The 16565-nt window shown below is 46.2% G+C and overlaps 1 protein-coding gene across 1 annotated transcript in view; it reads right to left on the minus strand.

Annotated features, from left to right (window-relative positions):
• Window positions 1-7367: 7367 nt before the first annotated feature.
• The window catches only part of LOC124212845 (transcription factor hamlet), a 74710-nt gene continuing 65512 nt past the window's right edge, over window positions 7368-16565 (minus strand). The window contains exons 6-9 of the mRNA XM_046613375.1: window positions 13477-13576; window positions 11730-11886; window positions 7842-11639; window positions 7368-7504 (exon numbers count right to left, since the gene is read on the minus strand). Of these exons, the coding sequence (XP_046469331.1) occupies window positions 9732-11639; window positions 11730-11886; window positions 13477-13576 (2165 nt within the window). The 3' untranslated portion in view covers window positions 7368-7504; window positions 7842-9731. The remainder of the gene's footprint in view (window positions 7505-7841; window positions 11640-11729; window positions 11887-13476; window positions 13577-16565) is intronic.

Raw genomic sequence — 16565 nt, forward strand, 5'->3', positions numbered from 1 at the left:
GAGTACATTTTTCTCAAGCGATTGGTACACATTCCACCATCGGCATCGAATCGTAAAAATTTTCTCTCCAAGGCGCGTTATTCCGATCATCAAGCTAATTACTGTAGCGTCGCGTAGTTTCGCCACGTTATTACGAACTGATCGATCAAGAAACAAATTGACTCGAATGATTTGAGGCCAACCCCGTTACGATATCAATATCCTCTATTTATCTTCCAGAGCTCTCCTATATAATATACCGGAGCTCAATTATGACGCCCCGTAACCGGCTGTTACACGAACAAAAACCAGTCGAAGAAACAAGACGGGGCGATCTGCCTCTAGGATCGTTTAAATTAAACTCTCGAGATCGAAGCGGTCGCAGCGTCGCCTCCGTAACTCCCTAATGATCTCGTTATTAATTCCCGCATCGTTTTGGGCGGCGATTATCGTGATTAACCGGCGTGCGTTTCAATCACATCGATTTTTCATCCAAACAGCTTATCGGCCGATATCCCGGTCCAACATCGTTCACGACTACCGATCCGCAGGACTTGAGCAGCTTCGGTATCGAGAGCGGCTCGCAACTCGGTCGAGATAGACTCGGCAATGCACACATCCATTACCCCAGAGGTCACCTATGAGGCCGTAAAATACAGCCAGGCTAGAAACCAGGAACCCCGGATAGCACACGTGCACTGGCATTAGTCCTGGCATTGCAAATGCAGGGCGTGGTCGGTTTATGTAAGGCACGGAGGTACGTTTTTAGCACTCCTGGTCCTCCGACCGATACGAGAGACACACGGCCAGCAGCATCGAGCAGCCCGACTCCCGCACTCGGTTTATCTCTCTGGCCTCGAGCGTGTAGATCACAATGATCGACGTGATCCCTTGGCATTTCATTCCTCATCGCGATCCCGCGGGCTCGGTGTTCGCCGAATTCCTCGCTCTATCGGCTCGCTTCAGCGCATTGTGGTAATAGTTGTGATAACCGCGTTTCAGCACCTGCGGATCACGACGCAGCCGTCTGGTCCGGATTCCGAGCTAATCCCTTTTTTCTTTCATGCACTTCAATTCGCCGCTTTATCTTCGGTGTAATATCTGATCGGATTTGTTTTGCGGAGCTGAATGAGCGGGTTTAGCATACGCGTCGAACGATCGGCGGATCCTGTCACAGTTCGGGGGATTAACTTTTTCAAATTTCAAATCCGCAAAGAGCTCACCCAGCGGCCTTTGGACACCGAGCCTGGAGACGGAGTGACGCAAACGCTGACGCATGGCGTTCGCTGTGTCGTCGATGCTCTCCTTGGCTCGGTCGAGTTACGATTTATCTAATTTCAAATGTAGATTTCGCGATGCAAAGACGATTGCGCAACCGTCATCGTCGCGCGTACATTGCCCAATGGAAAATAAGGCGCAATCAGCGTGCGTCCCTCAAGGTCAGTGTGACAACGTTACGCGGCTGATCTTCAGCACCGCGGATACGCAATTGCAGAAATATCGACGATTTCACGTTGCGGCATAAGCAATTACAGCCTTTGCCGATGCAGGACTGTAACAATATAGGTTGTCATATATCGGCAGATCATCCGCATAACGCGTTTTCCAATAACGTATCGCACGGCGGCCTCGAACTCAGCACCGGGTGCAGCAACGAGCGCTTTTACTGTCCCGCGAATTATCACGCGATCTTCCACTTGTTAATGCTTTTCTGAAATAATAACTTTGCAGCTCGTAGGTGTGAAGTGAACTCGTTTCTAATTATTACCCCGGCACGAAATGGCATCTCAGAATGCCCGCTACCTCGCGCTATTCTATTATACATTTCGCGCAAACTTCTCCGTAGTTAATCCCGCAGTCCGCACTGTTACTGTTTACCGCTGCATATTATTATCCAATGGGGCAGAACTTACGATGCACCTTGAATGGTCGTGAGAAAAGTTGTGTCCAAGCAGCGAGTAAGTATATAGGATAATAATAATAGTGAGTCAAGCGATAACGATTTCTCGGGGACAGTAGAGCCTGAGGATCGTGGAAAACCGACGAAGACGAAGCTACTTCGGAGCCTGGCGCTAAATTCGAAGGCTCACCCAGGCATTCGATATTCAGACTCACTCGCGGCCATGAGCCTATAATAATCTAGGCCCGGAGCGCTCTTCGATTCGCGTCACGAGCTGCAGGAAGGACGCTTTCGGTTCCGGTAGAGGTTGCAATTGTTAGAAGGACTGTTCGCATTCGTCTCCCTATCTGTGTACCGTCGTCGGTCCTTTTTTCTCGATCTTCCCACACCTAGCCGCGCGTTCACACCTTGACTGATCGCGCGTTAAGCGCGGTCTGATAATTACGCGGAAACCGCCGAATCGGCACTGGCCTGCATGGTGAGATCTGGTTAATCGCGACCAAGGTCGGTATCGGCTGACGTCTCTTCTCCTGCAGGTGTCCGGGCGACTCGGATCCCGGCTTCCGGCAGTCCTGGGGATTTCCACGAGGTGTTACACACGCGGCCACTTTGTAACTTCCAAGTGATTAAACGCCACCTTACCGGGCGCGTTAATCGTCCCGTCGAAACAAGCGAGTCGTATGTTTTCCAGCGCGAACTCGGACCGTGAATTCGATTTGTCACTAGCAGGTTGTGGCCCCCATAAATTATGGCTCCGGTTGGCGGGCTGCAGCTTACCAAATGCCCGATTTAAAACTCGAATTTCCTGCTCACTCGCCCGGGATTATTATGTTATCGGTGCTCAGTTGTGTGGCAGCTTGAAGAATTATTACAGAGAAAGAGAGAGAGAGAGAGAGAGAGAGAGAGAGAGAGAGTGAAACGAGCTTTTACTTAACATTTCCTAGGGCATTAAACCTCCTAAGGTCAACTAGCAAAGGGTACCAAAGTGGCAAAGCTGCCCGATCCGGAATATACGAAAGTAACAAGGGTACAATATTTAAATAAAAAATTATTCCAATTAAATCACGCCATAAATTAACTGCGAAATCGCTAACGCATGTTCTGATTGACCTGGATTATATATATCAGATATAAAATTACCATTGGGATGAGAAAATAATACTAATATCTCCACATCTACATACACTGACGTACAGTGAAATCAGGACGAAACAACACCTGCAGCCGAGCCAGAATTCTGCGACACAATTTTGCGCGCTTAAATTACACAATCATGCTGCAATCCTGATTCGCGAAACGGCGTAGGAGTAATTCACGTCACTTTAATACAGCGCGAATCAGCTCTTCTCGATTTCTCGACGACAGGAAGTCGACGATAGAAATATCGATGTCTTGGTACACCGTGCTCCGATCCCGGGTGACAAGATTAGCGTAGGAAGCGGCGCACCGGTTCGGATATGGCGCAAGACGTATGGGATCCTGTTATCTCGCGCATCCTGGTCCAGGAGATGAGTCGGTGGCGCGGTGGACACTGCCCTGCGGAATCTAGTCGACGAGTGGGAGCAGCAGCCGGGTCATTCGCTACCCGTAGGTCCTTGCCCCGAGGAAGCCAGACATCCGTTGTCGCAGAATGAAGACGGAGCTGCATTGGACGCGGTGCAGGTATGGAGTAGGATCGTTTCCACAAACCGGCACGATGCGTTTCTTCGTTGCACCGATACTGGCCGACCTCAGAGATGATCGTATTTTCCACCACTCGTGGGTAAGAGGGAGAGGAAAGAGGTGCGTGATGCGAGGGCAGGCAGAAGCTCGATTGATGAAAGACATGCAGGGATCGCGAACCCGCGACGCGGCTAAACGTAATACGACACTTTCTCATTTTTGATACGACAACCTGTCGGTCAGCCGATTACATGGTTCGATAGGATTGTAGGCGGTGATGTATAAGTATTTTTGCTCGAGGGTCTTTATCTAACGCAAAGTGCTTTCCAAAGTGGGTGTCGACAAATTTCGATTAATGATGAAAATATTTGATTGACGGTTACGCGATCGGTTTCTCTAATCACAAGTTTTACCATCGATGATTCAAGGGTGTGGGTTTGAATTTGCTCAACAATTGTAACAATTTCACCGCAAAGCTTACGCGTACGGAAAACGTTATAATTATTATCTCAAGCATGAGAAGAGAAAGAGCTTTAAACTTCTAACTGTCCATTTAACAGTTTATCGCTCGTAAATGAACACAGCGTTGAAAGATGGTACGACTTGGTGCCGTGTTTCCTTCGCTCGGTTCTCTGTTTTATTCAATATTTTTTGCTTTTTATATCACCATTTTGCCGCCGATCCGTCCGACGGACTGCTCCGTGTCCGAGAGCGGATCACCGAAGAAAGGATGGAACTTGTGGACTCGGTGAACCCGACTTCGGTGAGGCTAGGTTGAAACAGACTGGAACAGTTTCTTCGGAAAAACTCTGGAATGCAACAGGATCGTCGCAGCGTCGTTCTATAAATGTCTGCCTGACCATCCGCACCACGCAACTTGGCGTGCTTGCTGAATCACGCAATACCTCTGTCAAATATGGTGATATACGTGGAAAAGCTGTGCCTCTTTGACGTTTAAGCTCCGAATCCGGCCTCGCTTGTCACGTCTGCCAAAAATCTTTCAGAAAACTTTTCATCCGAATACAAGATGCTTCGCTGCATTCGGTCACACGGTTCTACCTGCAATAGATCACAGTACCCACGGTGTAAGACGAACCCCTTTCAATTAGTCATGCGGGCAAATAGCCGCGGAAACTGTTCGTTAGAAAGGCTCGGATTAGTGCTTGCACGTTCTGCGTTACTCGATGCTGAATCAAAAAAGTAGTTTGGACTACGTTAGTGGCAGGTATGACATGAAACGATCGCACTTCTCGCCACTTTCCCGTATGCGCGGTTCGCGGTTCTCCAAGTCTCTCAACCGCTCGATACGCGTCTCCGACTTCCACAATAATCGTCAACTTCCACGTTCGGAATCACATCGCCTTTCCCGGTTTTCCGGAAATGATCCGTTCGCTGACATGTCCGCGCCTCGCCCCGGAAGTACCGCTGCTCCAACTACGAATCGAAGATATCGGTCGTGTAACGTGTTCGGTTGCCGATCCTCAGGGTCCACGGTCCGCCGATGCGAGCCAAGCTTATTGGGACGTAGATCGATATTGAGAGCGCTCATGCGTTGAAACGAAAGGAAGCGTGGCCCTCTAGTCACTTACAGTGTTATCCTTCCTTTAAGCTTTAAGCTTACAGTTTCTATAAATTGTTGGGAAAGTTGATTGTAATGTTTTTCAGGTGCCTTCGAAAGTTTCGAACGAGTAGCGAACCGTTTTGAATTGGTGAAAATTTACATCTGTCGTCACCTACAATATTGATGAGAATAATTGATATGACGCCGAGACGGAGAATGAAATGTGAAAACGTTTTCATTTCACCAGCCCGAAAAACTTACATTTATTGAACATTGAGAAAACCGCAATATAGAACAGCGACCCTACTTTCGTAGAGATTCGAGTTTTACGGGCATTGTACAGGGAGTACCGATATTCACGCTTTTGCGTAATTCGATTGTAGTTTGGGTAAGTATACCGACTCGAGCACAATGCGACTGTAAGGCACTTTCACGCATACCGACGGTTATTTCGTCTCGGTAGGCCTTTGGACTCGGTTTAAAATTTTTTGGAAAGTTACAAGACACTGGAGAACAGAGGTGATTGATGTGTCCAGAATATAACGCACTACCGATGCCTTATAACGCCGAATCGAGGCTCGATCTGTTCGATCGAAGATTGATTTTTTCCACTTTCTAGACAGGGACGTGCGATTTCCTGCACGCCGTGGAATTTCGTGATTAGTTTTACTTTTTTGTCGCATTGCGTTCGCAATAATGTTCGTTCGCGCGTAGAATATTGCCTCAGAGCCCGGCCGAAGTGAGTCGCTTGTCTCAATCAACACGCGGCCCTCTTTTGTGGTTGAAAGTGATTGTTAACAACAGCTCGCCGCTGTTCCCGCTGCCGCTCTGCTGCCGCTGCTGCCGTTGCTTATGACACGAGGGGACCTAGACAACTATTTTTTGTCCAACTTCGTGGGCATTCGGTCGTTTGGCCAATCGCTCTATCGGCTCTGGGATTGCGTTCTTTTTTCACTACTACAATTAATAACGCAGGCTGCAGGTACCGTCTCAACGTATCATAACTGTTAAATCCACCTCGCGTTGATATCACACCTTCGCACACACGGACCGACTCGGTATTATGGATATTCAAGCAGACCGGGATTACTGCGAGACATATACAGGAGATCTGCGCCCCTCTCGATATTCCGGTAAGGTGATATCGTTCACTATGGTCATTAGATTCTTAAACAAGTAGTGCATGTATACACACAAGATAGTCCGAGGCGACTCGATCACTTTCTGTTTCTATATCGTAAAGATATTTTATTATCGGCACGTTAACGGGAAAATTAATAATTATCATGATCGCGCGGGAAACATTATATTTAGCGAGAAACTGCGGCGTTAAGCCGAATAAATAAAGAATGGGGAAGTTTATGATTCGAGGTATGATTGTGTAGTTTACGAGGGCTAGATACGGATGGGCGGGCGTCGTTTTCTCGCATTCCTCGTCTCTGAGGCAATTTGGGGCAGCAAAGGGAAAAAAATTGGAGAAACCAAGAAACAACAATTTAGAGAAGAGACCGACAGAGAAGAAGAGAGAGAGAGAGAGAGAGAGAGAGAGAGAGAGAGAATGACGCAATTTTAGCAATGAGCGAGGAGCGAGATCTCGACCGATATCCACCATTATTGACGACCGCCCGTAGGGTCAACCAACCAATTCTATCTCTTATACCTCACATCCGACCAAGGTGAAAAATAATAGCGCCCATATAACGGACATGGTCTTGTTGCTCTGGCGCAAATCAATTATCTCGAAAAATTTCTCAATCGTTATCTCGAGGCACCCGTTTTAGGTTCCATCATCTTATATCATTCGTAATAGGCAATGATTTAGATTCGTAGAATCCATTACCGCTGTTTAGAAAGCTGAGCGTATACAAAGCAAAGTACCGTGACTGCTGGCTCGATTGTCTGGCTAATAGTCTTGCCTTCCTTCAATATTAAGGCTATCATTATTTACACGGCTTCGAATCGCTATCGAGCTTGTTTTACCCGCCTGTTCGACACGATTCCACATCAGTAATCAATGTCCCTTCTATGGTTGGCCACCTCTTCGTAAGGTACCGCCACCAAATGCGTCCCCGGCTTGTGTACCGCCGTAGATAATGCAGGGAATGATGATCCATGCACCTTGGATCATAAAGTACATTCGTTAGTGATCGAGTCTTAACAAACTATTTGAGTATTGGGCAGACGCGGAAAATTATGACAAACATGAATACCGATTGAAAGGGCTCGGTATCTATATACCAGTGGCTTTTATCATTTTCAACAAATGCAACAAATGGCGTAGGTGCACTTGCCTTTGTTTAGGCGTGTTTCAGCGACTTCGTTACACACCGTTCAACCTTTCGCCGGTAACGCAGAATCCTGCAGTTTTCTACTGGCCGCCGGTCTATCCAATTGATGCAGTTCTGTGACCATTGAATCGAAGTAAAATATCAATTAAAAAGACGAATGATGGATTTATAGAGCAATTACCAGACTTTTTTAAATCCAGAAATTGATTATTCGGTTCATTACCAAATATTGTACTATGTAGAAACCATCTCAAATTCAATAAAATATTATTTATATTGTTTATCATCCTTTTCCATAAGTATTATATATTTCTTTTTATGGGTGAAAATTAAAGTGCCGGTGATAATTTGTTAGCTAGTGAAAAAATATACGTGGTAACGAACCGGTTTGATTGAAAACTCACAACAAAAATTAATTGTAATATATACAACAGTTTTGTCTTATACTTACACGGCCATCAACGATTGAGAGAACGGAAATTGCGTTTGCCAATGAACTGTTCAGAACTGTTTGCGTCCAGCAAAAGCTTTCCTGAGGTTAATTCGAAATATCAATTGGTTTAGCTGGATGCGATGATCGAGATGTAGACTGAAATAAGATGATTTTAATAAATTGAAGTATATTATTTTAATAGTATAGTAATAATGAAGTACAGATGCTTTTATACAGTATGTATAGATAGACAGAGTCATAATAGATTTTTTACTTAATAATTATAGTCTATCGCTTGGTTAATCTAGACTTATTTAAAATTCATCAATTTATAATATCATATATAATCTACAAGAGAGGAGATATGTAGAACATGTAACATGTTAAATTTTAAAGTGAAAAATAAGTGTTGCCCCATCTCGTGACTTGACTCGTGTGTGATTGTGTGTTTAATTATATTATAAGATATATAGCTTTAATGAACGAATAATAATCGTAGTTTAGAGATCGTGTGCTATGCTAAAAATCTGACAGGGGCGCACTTATCCAATTCTCTAGCTTAGGTACGGAGCACCGAGAAACCGGCGTCATTCACTCCTCAATATTTCGCTTTTTTATTTCCTCTTCAATTAACACGCGGCGTCTTCTTTTATTTCTTTAATAATCACGACACGAGACGAATGCCCCTGATCGCTACTATAATTACTATAATATGTATAATGATAATTTTAATAATAATAATAATATATTAAGAATTACAGAGATTTTTACAAACGTTATTACCTAATGAAAATTTGTACATAACTTTTTATAATTCCGTAATTACACTTTTGTTTTTTATTTTCTCTCTCTGTCTTCCTCTTTTACTTTGGCTTGTCAGACTACAAATTTTGACATAGGTTATAACTCGTTCCGAAACCCTTCTTTCTTCTTTTCACTTTTCTCTTTTCATTGACTACAAAATTTGATTTTCATCCATCGTGTATATAAGATTGACATATTTGACTTGAAATTATAGTCATAAATTAACAATAGTAAACAGTAACACTAATCGTAATAATGAGGATACTAATAATAATGATGATGATGATGATGATGATGATGATGATGATGATGATGATGATGATGATAGTAATAGATTTAATTTTAAGTTGAAATAAAAAATTCGATAAAGCCATAATTAATAATAATTATTATTATAGTAACAGTAAATATCAGTGCAGGGGAGAACGAGGACTCACTTTTGAAACATCCTACCGAGAAAATACTCTCTATGGCAAAATTGATCAATATTCATAGTTTAATTTTGAAAAGATCGAGATAATGTTTGAGATATAACGTTTTGAGCCTTGCAAAATGTAAACAATTGCCACAATTTTATTGAAATATTTTGCAACGGTTCACAGAATCAGCTGTAATATAATCCATTAATCAATATCAACGAGATCCTGAATTAAATTTGATTTAAAGCAGGTAGATTTCACAATTTCGGTAGAGCCTTCCCTCACTGAATGAATCTGATAAATTAAATGTAAGTAAGGTCATTGAAAACTTGTTAAAAAAATAGAACAAAAAAAAAAAAAAAGTCATTAACGTTTGTATTTTGTATCCGATATCTGCATTAAATTATCATTGACGCGTTTTGTAGGAACTAACTATTTAAGGGACTTACTTAGGCAAATAAGGACAAATATATATTAGTTTTGCATTACGCCGTGCACAATTCCAAAGTACAGAGAACTGCCTGTCGAACTATATTATGTCTCCTTCTGTCTTTCAAAAATAAAAAAAAATAAAAATCTTAAAGAAAAGAAAATAAAAAATCGGATAGCTAACTAATCACTAAGTAAAGGAAAAGCGGAGCGGCGGTTTCGGGCGAGTTCGACGTCGGAGTCGCCCCGTTGCTGGCTACGTCGATACCTCTATCACTGGTTCGGCGGTATTATTGTTGAGCAATTCCTGCTTATCCCTAAGCTTGAGCTCGAACTGAGGCGACGGCGAGTTGTCCTGTTCCATGGGGGACATGGCGTCGGGCTCCTCGAGGGGTGAGACGCCCTCTTCGCTGTCCTCGTCCTCGTCGTATTCGCCCTCAGGATTCGTCCCGTGAAGGTCGTGAAGTCTGCCCGGCAGGTAAGTGGGGTAGGGGTGAGGAAGGCAGTATCCGTCACCCTCCGCGGTGGCCTTGCCGAAGAAGGACCTTATCTCGTCAAAGCAGGGATCCTCCCGTTCGTTCTCGTTGCTGCTCCCGGGTGAGTCGGCGGCGGAACCGACAACGCTGCCATCCGGAGCCTCGTGTTTCTTCAAATGGCGATCGAGGTTCGTCTGCTGCCCGAAGCACTTTTCGCAAAGCGGGCACTTGAAGGGTTTCTCCTTGTTGTGAATGTTCCTAACGTGGCGTTGGAGATTGCTCGAAATGCTGAAGGACCTGTCGCAGTACTTGCACTTGTAAGGTTGTTCCCCGGTGTGGGTCCGAAGGTGCCTCGTGAGATTTGCCGAACGGGGAAACACCTTGCCGCAGAACTTGCACGCGTACCGATCCTTCGTCTTGATGTGAGGGTGGTGGTGGGGGTGGTGGTGGGGGTGGGACATCACCTCCTGAAACGGCTTCATGCCGGGGAACGCGCCGAGTGGCGGACGGGCCAGGAGGTCGAACCCACCTGGTCTACCGCCACTGGGCGCGTTCATGAGCGACCCTAAAAAATGATACCCACGGGAAGGTCCGAAGGGTGGAAGCGGCGGTAGGAGCCGAGATTCGGGTCCACCACCGGGGGGCAGGGGTCCCCCTGGGAAACCAGGGAACGTCCCGGACGGAGCGCGGTACATGGCGTCCAGTACCAACGGGTGAATGGGCCGTGGATAAGCCATGTGGGGAGGCGCGCTCGTCGGCGGTTGTTCGGCGACGGTGCACGGCGGACTGAGAGCCAACTTCTTCACCCTGGCCCCTATGCGTTCCTCGTCTTTGATCTTCCAGGGATCGGTTATCGCCTCCTCGACGACGGGGACCGGGGAGGAACTGTGGCTTCCGGCAATGCTGGGCGTTTGACGTCTCCTTGTCTCGACCCTGAGATCGAGCGGCTGCTCCACGGGTTCCTCCTGCATCGCTTCGGCCTCCGAGCTCTTCTCCACTTTGCACTGCTTCAAAGGCGACTCCTCGTCCGTTTCCGGAGTGGGTTGAACCGGCGGCCTGGCAGGGGACGGCCTGAAGGTCGACGTCGCCTCCTCGGCCGTAGTGGGTGAGACCTTGTTGTGGTGCGTCGGTATCCGAGGTGGCGTGAACCTCTCCTTCTTCGGGCTTTCGCACCGCTTTTCAAGCTCCTCGATCTTCGGCGGGTAGACGAATGAATTGTTGTACAATCCTCCCGCGTTTTGGAACATGCCTGGGTAGGGTCCTAGACTCGGAACCGGGTAGAAGGGCAGCGTACACTGCGGCCGTGGGTAGACGAGAAACGAGCTGGGCCCCGAGGTCGGGAGCTGAGGCATGGCTCCGGTGGGTCCGGGCGGCCCCGTAGAGTCACAGAACCGTTTGTGTTTCGACAGAGCCGATGCTGAGCTGCAGGACTGTCCGCATTTACCGCACTTTATCTGCGCCCTACAGTCAGCGTGCATTCGCCTGTGCCTGCAGAGGTTTGAGAACTGCGTGTAGGCCTTGAAGCATACGTCGCATTGAAAAGGCTTCACGCTGCTGTGGATGTGGGTATGCTGCTTCAGGCCGGAGCTCGTCGCGAACGTCTTGCCGCAGTCCGGACAGGCGTGACTTCGGGCGCCAACGTGATGGGTCCTAATGTGGCGCTGGAGATTTGAGGGATCAGTGAACACCTGGGGAAAGATGGCCGGTACGTGAGTCGAGATGGTGGACTAATAGGGAATTTTTAGCCAACTCGATTTCGAACCACGATCGACTCTTACCTTTGGACAGTTCTCGCACTGGTAGCTCTTCAGGTCACCGTGAACGATCGCCCGATGCCGAACGACCAGTGGCCTCCATGCGTAGCCCTTGTGACACGTTTCGCACCGATATTGCTCCGCTGGATACCTGTGGCAGGTCACCAGGTGGCCATCGAGTCTGTAACAAAATAAAAGTGCACATTAGACACACGGTCACCCTCAACGTCTTCCGACGCAAGCTCCGTACAAGTAGATCCACCGCGACAAAAACAAGATGGAATCGTCGGAGCATTCGCAAAACTACCTACGGAGGGCTACGGGATCGCCCCGCGACGGCGATGATATGCCACGAGTCTAGAGTTGATCCAAGCAGAGTCAAGGGTGGTGACTAAGTGAGCAGTTCTCACCATTGCGTGATAACCACCTTCCACCCCCGCGGCCGGCTCCGCCTCCGCCTCCAGCCGGGCTTGAGGGTGCTTCGAAAAGGGTCACGACCAGGGGATGGGGACTTGAGGCACGATAACGAATCGACACGGGGCAGGGGCACACGGGTACGGGCACGCAACGGTCACGACAGCACAGAACGGAACGGGGATGGGGACATTGATTTTGCCCAGCGAACGACGACGTGTGAAATTTAACCCGGAAAAGATACTCCGCGACCGTGGTTCTAACCACCGGACGATGAACAGGCTGCAAGTGTGCGCCGCAGAGACCAGGGATCCGCTATCTCCAATGATTTCTGTGGCTTTTCCCCGCCGCGCCGATTATCTCTGACGCAAAAGAAATGCTGTCGAGTAACGTCGAGTCGAAGCAGGACGCGTTCTTCGAAAGTCACTCGAAGCCAACCGACAATGAGCCTAAAACCGATTCTATAGTTCTGTATGCATAGATTCTCCCTCTTGGCGGTTTACAGTCCCGGAAGAAAGAGAGTGAGTGAGTGATAAGAGAGTGATAGAGCGAGAGAGAAGAAAGGGGAGAAAAGATTGGGCTTGGCAGTACAAATTGGTACGAAGCTCACAGGCGTCGGAGGAAGGAAATTCGAATTAATAATGCACCGGCAAATTTCTTATGGGAAGCCTATCGAGCGATACGACACATCGCAAACAAAGAGTGTCTATTATATCTAATGGCAAAATCTATAAAGCAAACTAGTTCGGAGTTGAACGCTGCGAAGGCGGGAGACACTCGTCCGGTCTCACACCGTGGTGTCATCCATCACGCCGGGCTGTAATCACGGGTTTGCACCACGCTAGTGGCTCTCAGGTGTTTCGTCACATAAGTATATCAATCCCGCAACCCGACCGACCCTGGCGACCTGTACCTGGGATTACCTAATTTCTACACAACCCTCGCAGGTTGCGTTATGGAATCAACGACGCGTGCCCCCTGCCAAGATTTCCAATTGATAACACGCTCGTACCTGAATTCACCCGGTTAATTAATAATTGACGATCGAGTTTCACCGTTACGAGTTTTTAGTATAACCGATTACCTATCTTTTCATCGAGATAACCTGCCTATGCTTTATACGTGTATATGTCTGGAACGCCGAATTACCGTTTCAGAGGGTGACTTTTAGCATGCGACCATCACTGTCCATGTCTATCTCCCACCTTGGTACAACCTTCGAATTGTGTAACGAAAAACAATTTTTATACACAAATTTATAGTACACGCCCAACATGTACCTGACTCTGAAGTTGTTCGCATTTTTGATGAAAGTTCAAAGCCTACAATTAAGTCAGTGATTTTGTTAAGTACTTACGAGTCGATTTCCTGGAAAGGTTTATCGCAGACCGTGCACCTTATGTCCCCTTCCTTCTCCTCCTCTCTGTCCTCATCGACGGTACCGCTGTGCTGAGAAGCTGAAACAAAAAGAGAAAAATATTAGTTGGATTGATCATAACGAGTCACTCGTGATCTCCGTGTCCGAGCATCTGACCCGATACCTGTTTACTTCAGAATTTAGCTTTACAGACATGATGAGTATCGCTTGGAATTGAATCGTAAATGGGTAACAGCCCTTTTGCTCGGTGCCATTAAGTCACGTGATTGAGGCCAACGAGCTTCGGTGCAAATAGCGAGTGGAATAGAGGACAACCAGGACTAGCGACAGTGGCGTGACGGATAGGAGAAGCGCCATCGTGTGTCGTGGGAATCACAAGTTGAATTATTAAACCGAACGACTAATGCCTACGTTGAAGCTCAGCCGTAGCTGGCTGAACGAGGAGCGAAACGAAATTGAACAGAGCCAAGCTATCGATGACTCTCGGTGTCGGATTATCGATACACTTTATTACGGAAATTGATTGCGTTGACTCGGATCCATTTTGAATGAATTCTCTATAAAAACTAATACGGATAAGAAATCCGCAAAGTTTTTCATGTTCTGAAAAACGGTGTGTTTCAATATGTTTCATCCTGTAAATCGCACGGGGGCGGGAAAAAATCTAAAACTTATCCACTGATTGAACAAAAAAACGATGTATCGAATTACGTGACACTGAGTAAAACTGACTTCTGAATTACACGCAGAATCCAAGATGCCTCTATGAAGGGTCCTGACGATTTCCAAAACAACCACGAGAAGAAGTCACTGTGCACCGACTGCGATCCGACACACAACTCGTCCCAAAGACAATAGAAACAACGATGCTCCAGTTAGAGCGCCAGGTCCTCGAATAAACGGATGCGGCCGGGGTGCTCGGGCTCGTTTCCTATTGGCCGTTGCGTCCAGGATACCGTCCAATCCTAACCAGCCCCGGGACACCCCCGCGGCAGGAATACCACAGCCGACGATTGCTCGAGTCAGGAAGTTGAGAGCGGTAAATCATATACAGAACCAAATGCCCCAAATTTGAAAATTCTTGTTTCAAAATAACTTTCGAGAATTGCACCCGGAGTCTTATACGTTTTTTTTTTTTTTTTTAATATTGTTTCCCCCTGGCTTGTAGATTACGAATTACGAATTACGAGGTATGTTCTCAAAAGTTGTGTCTTTACGGCTTTCCTACCTGTCCGAAGATCTGATACGAAGAAACTTCCTTCGATGTAAGAAGAAAGCGAAGCGATGGCAGTAGGCAGCTGATCCGAGCGTCAACTTGCGCACTCGACGCGAGGACTGATTGTGAAAGAGCTGGGAGCTGGTCAGAACTTCGTCGAGGATAACCGCAGGGACAAGAAGCGGCTCGGCTGCGGCCGAATAGCTTCGCATGTCGTGAGCGCCGACTAGGGACGGGATAATTATTAATGGTAGGGATCATCGGCGCGCTCTCGAATTAAACCGGCGATAAAATGGGCCCCATGAATGATCTCAACGGTTATTTAAATCTCCTGTTATATGCACTTGGCGGCCATATGGCTGCGGCGGTGGCCCCCAACGGACCGCCATGGGAACCGGGTACGGCCACGTACGGGAACCTCCTCCGTCGCCGGCACGTTTTACACCCTCTGCTCACCCCGAACGCAGTGTTAATCGCACGTCTATCTAAAACTAATTACCGCTTACGGGAGCCGAGAGGCCTTCGGGCATTTCTCGCTTCTGTGCTTTATCCTTCAGTTTTTAAAGGGATGCGGTCAACCTCATTGTAGACCATCTCGGCTTTACTTTCCGTATTACCGAGAATTCGTCATTTTCATTCTTCTCCATTCAGCGGTTCGATGCTTACTGTTGCGGTAAAGTCGCTGCTTGATAAATACTTATCCCGGTCATGCTTTTACGTGTATTAGGGTCTTTCAGTAAAAAATATTTACGATTTTCCACCACGGCACCCCCTAAAAAGTTTGTTCAGGACGAATGAAAAATCCTGTCAAAAGATGACAGTTCTACGTTATGCGGAAGATCGCGCTCGGTTGATTTTTCACTGTTATACAATTTTTTAAATTTATGAAGTGTCGTGAATTAATTTTTCTGCTCATTGCTTACATCAATCACAATATCATATTATATCACAGAGAAGACCCACACTTGTAATATCAAGACTCCGGTTGATGTATCGTTGCGTTATGTATTGTGATCTTTGGATCGAATATAAATGTCAGGAAAGAAATAGTAACTGAAGTGCTACAACGTGTGATTTCACAAATTCATAACAACGTATAAAAAAAAAAGTAAAAAATCTAATGAGCACGACATTCCACATAACGTAGAACGTTCATATTTTTACATAATCTTTCTTTTAACCAAAACAAACTTTTTAGGGGGTCCCACGGTGGAAAATGGTGAATTATTTTTTTCCGAAACACCGTTAACGTACATAGATGTTCCGTACACCATCAAACTTTTCAAGGTATCACCACGTAAATGACGAGCATTACAATTTCTGACGCAAATACGTAACGTCAGTACAGCTGTCTTTTTCATTGGGAGGAACTGCTTTATCTAATCACACTTATGAACGGTGGTTTAGACTCTCCGGGAAAAATTCGTTGAATTGAAGTACTGCTAATATTCCTATTCAACATGACGTGCATAAAATATGTTATTGACCATGATATTAAAAACATCGAAGTAAATTTTACTTTCAAAAAGCTGTTCTAAATTCATCGCAATAATATGATAACATGCTTGAATGTTGAAATCGTAGAGGATCAAAATTACCAAAGACTCTTGGTGAAATATAAAAATATTCTTTGGAGAAGAGGAAAGAATGATTTGAAAACGTCTTTTCAAATCTTCAATGTGTTTTCAAGTTCAATACATTCACTGTCCTGCGTATTAATTTACTGGATGAGAATTTCCCGCTAGGGCGTGCGGCAAACCGTAACAAGAACATACAGAGCAAACGTTCAATGTGGGCGACGAATAATAAAGTGCAGCTAGCCACAGATAGGCGTATATCTTTAACGTAATCC

This window comes from Neodiprion pinetum, chromosome 1 (genome assembly GCF_021155775.2).
Source record: "Neodiprion pinetum isolate iyNeoPine1 chromosome 1, iyNeoPine1.2, whole genome shotgun sequence".
Classification (NCBI taxonomy): domain Eukaryota; kingdom Metazoa; phylum Arthropoda; class Insecta; order Hymenoptera; family Diprionidae; genus Neodiprion; species Neodiprion pinetum.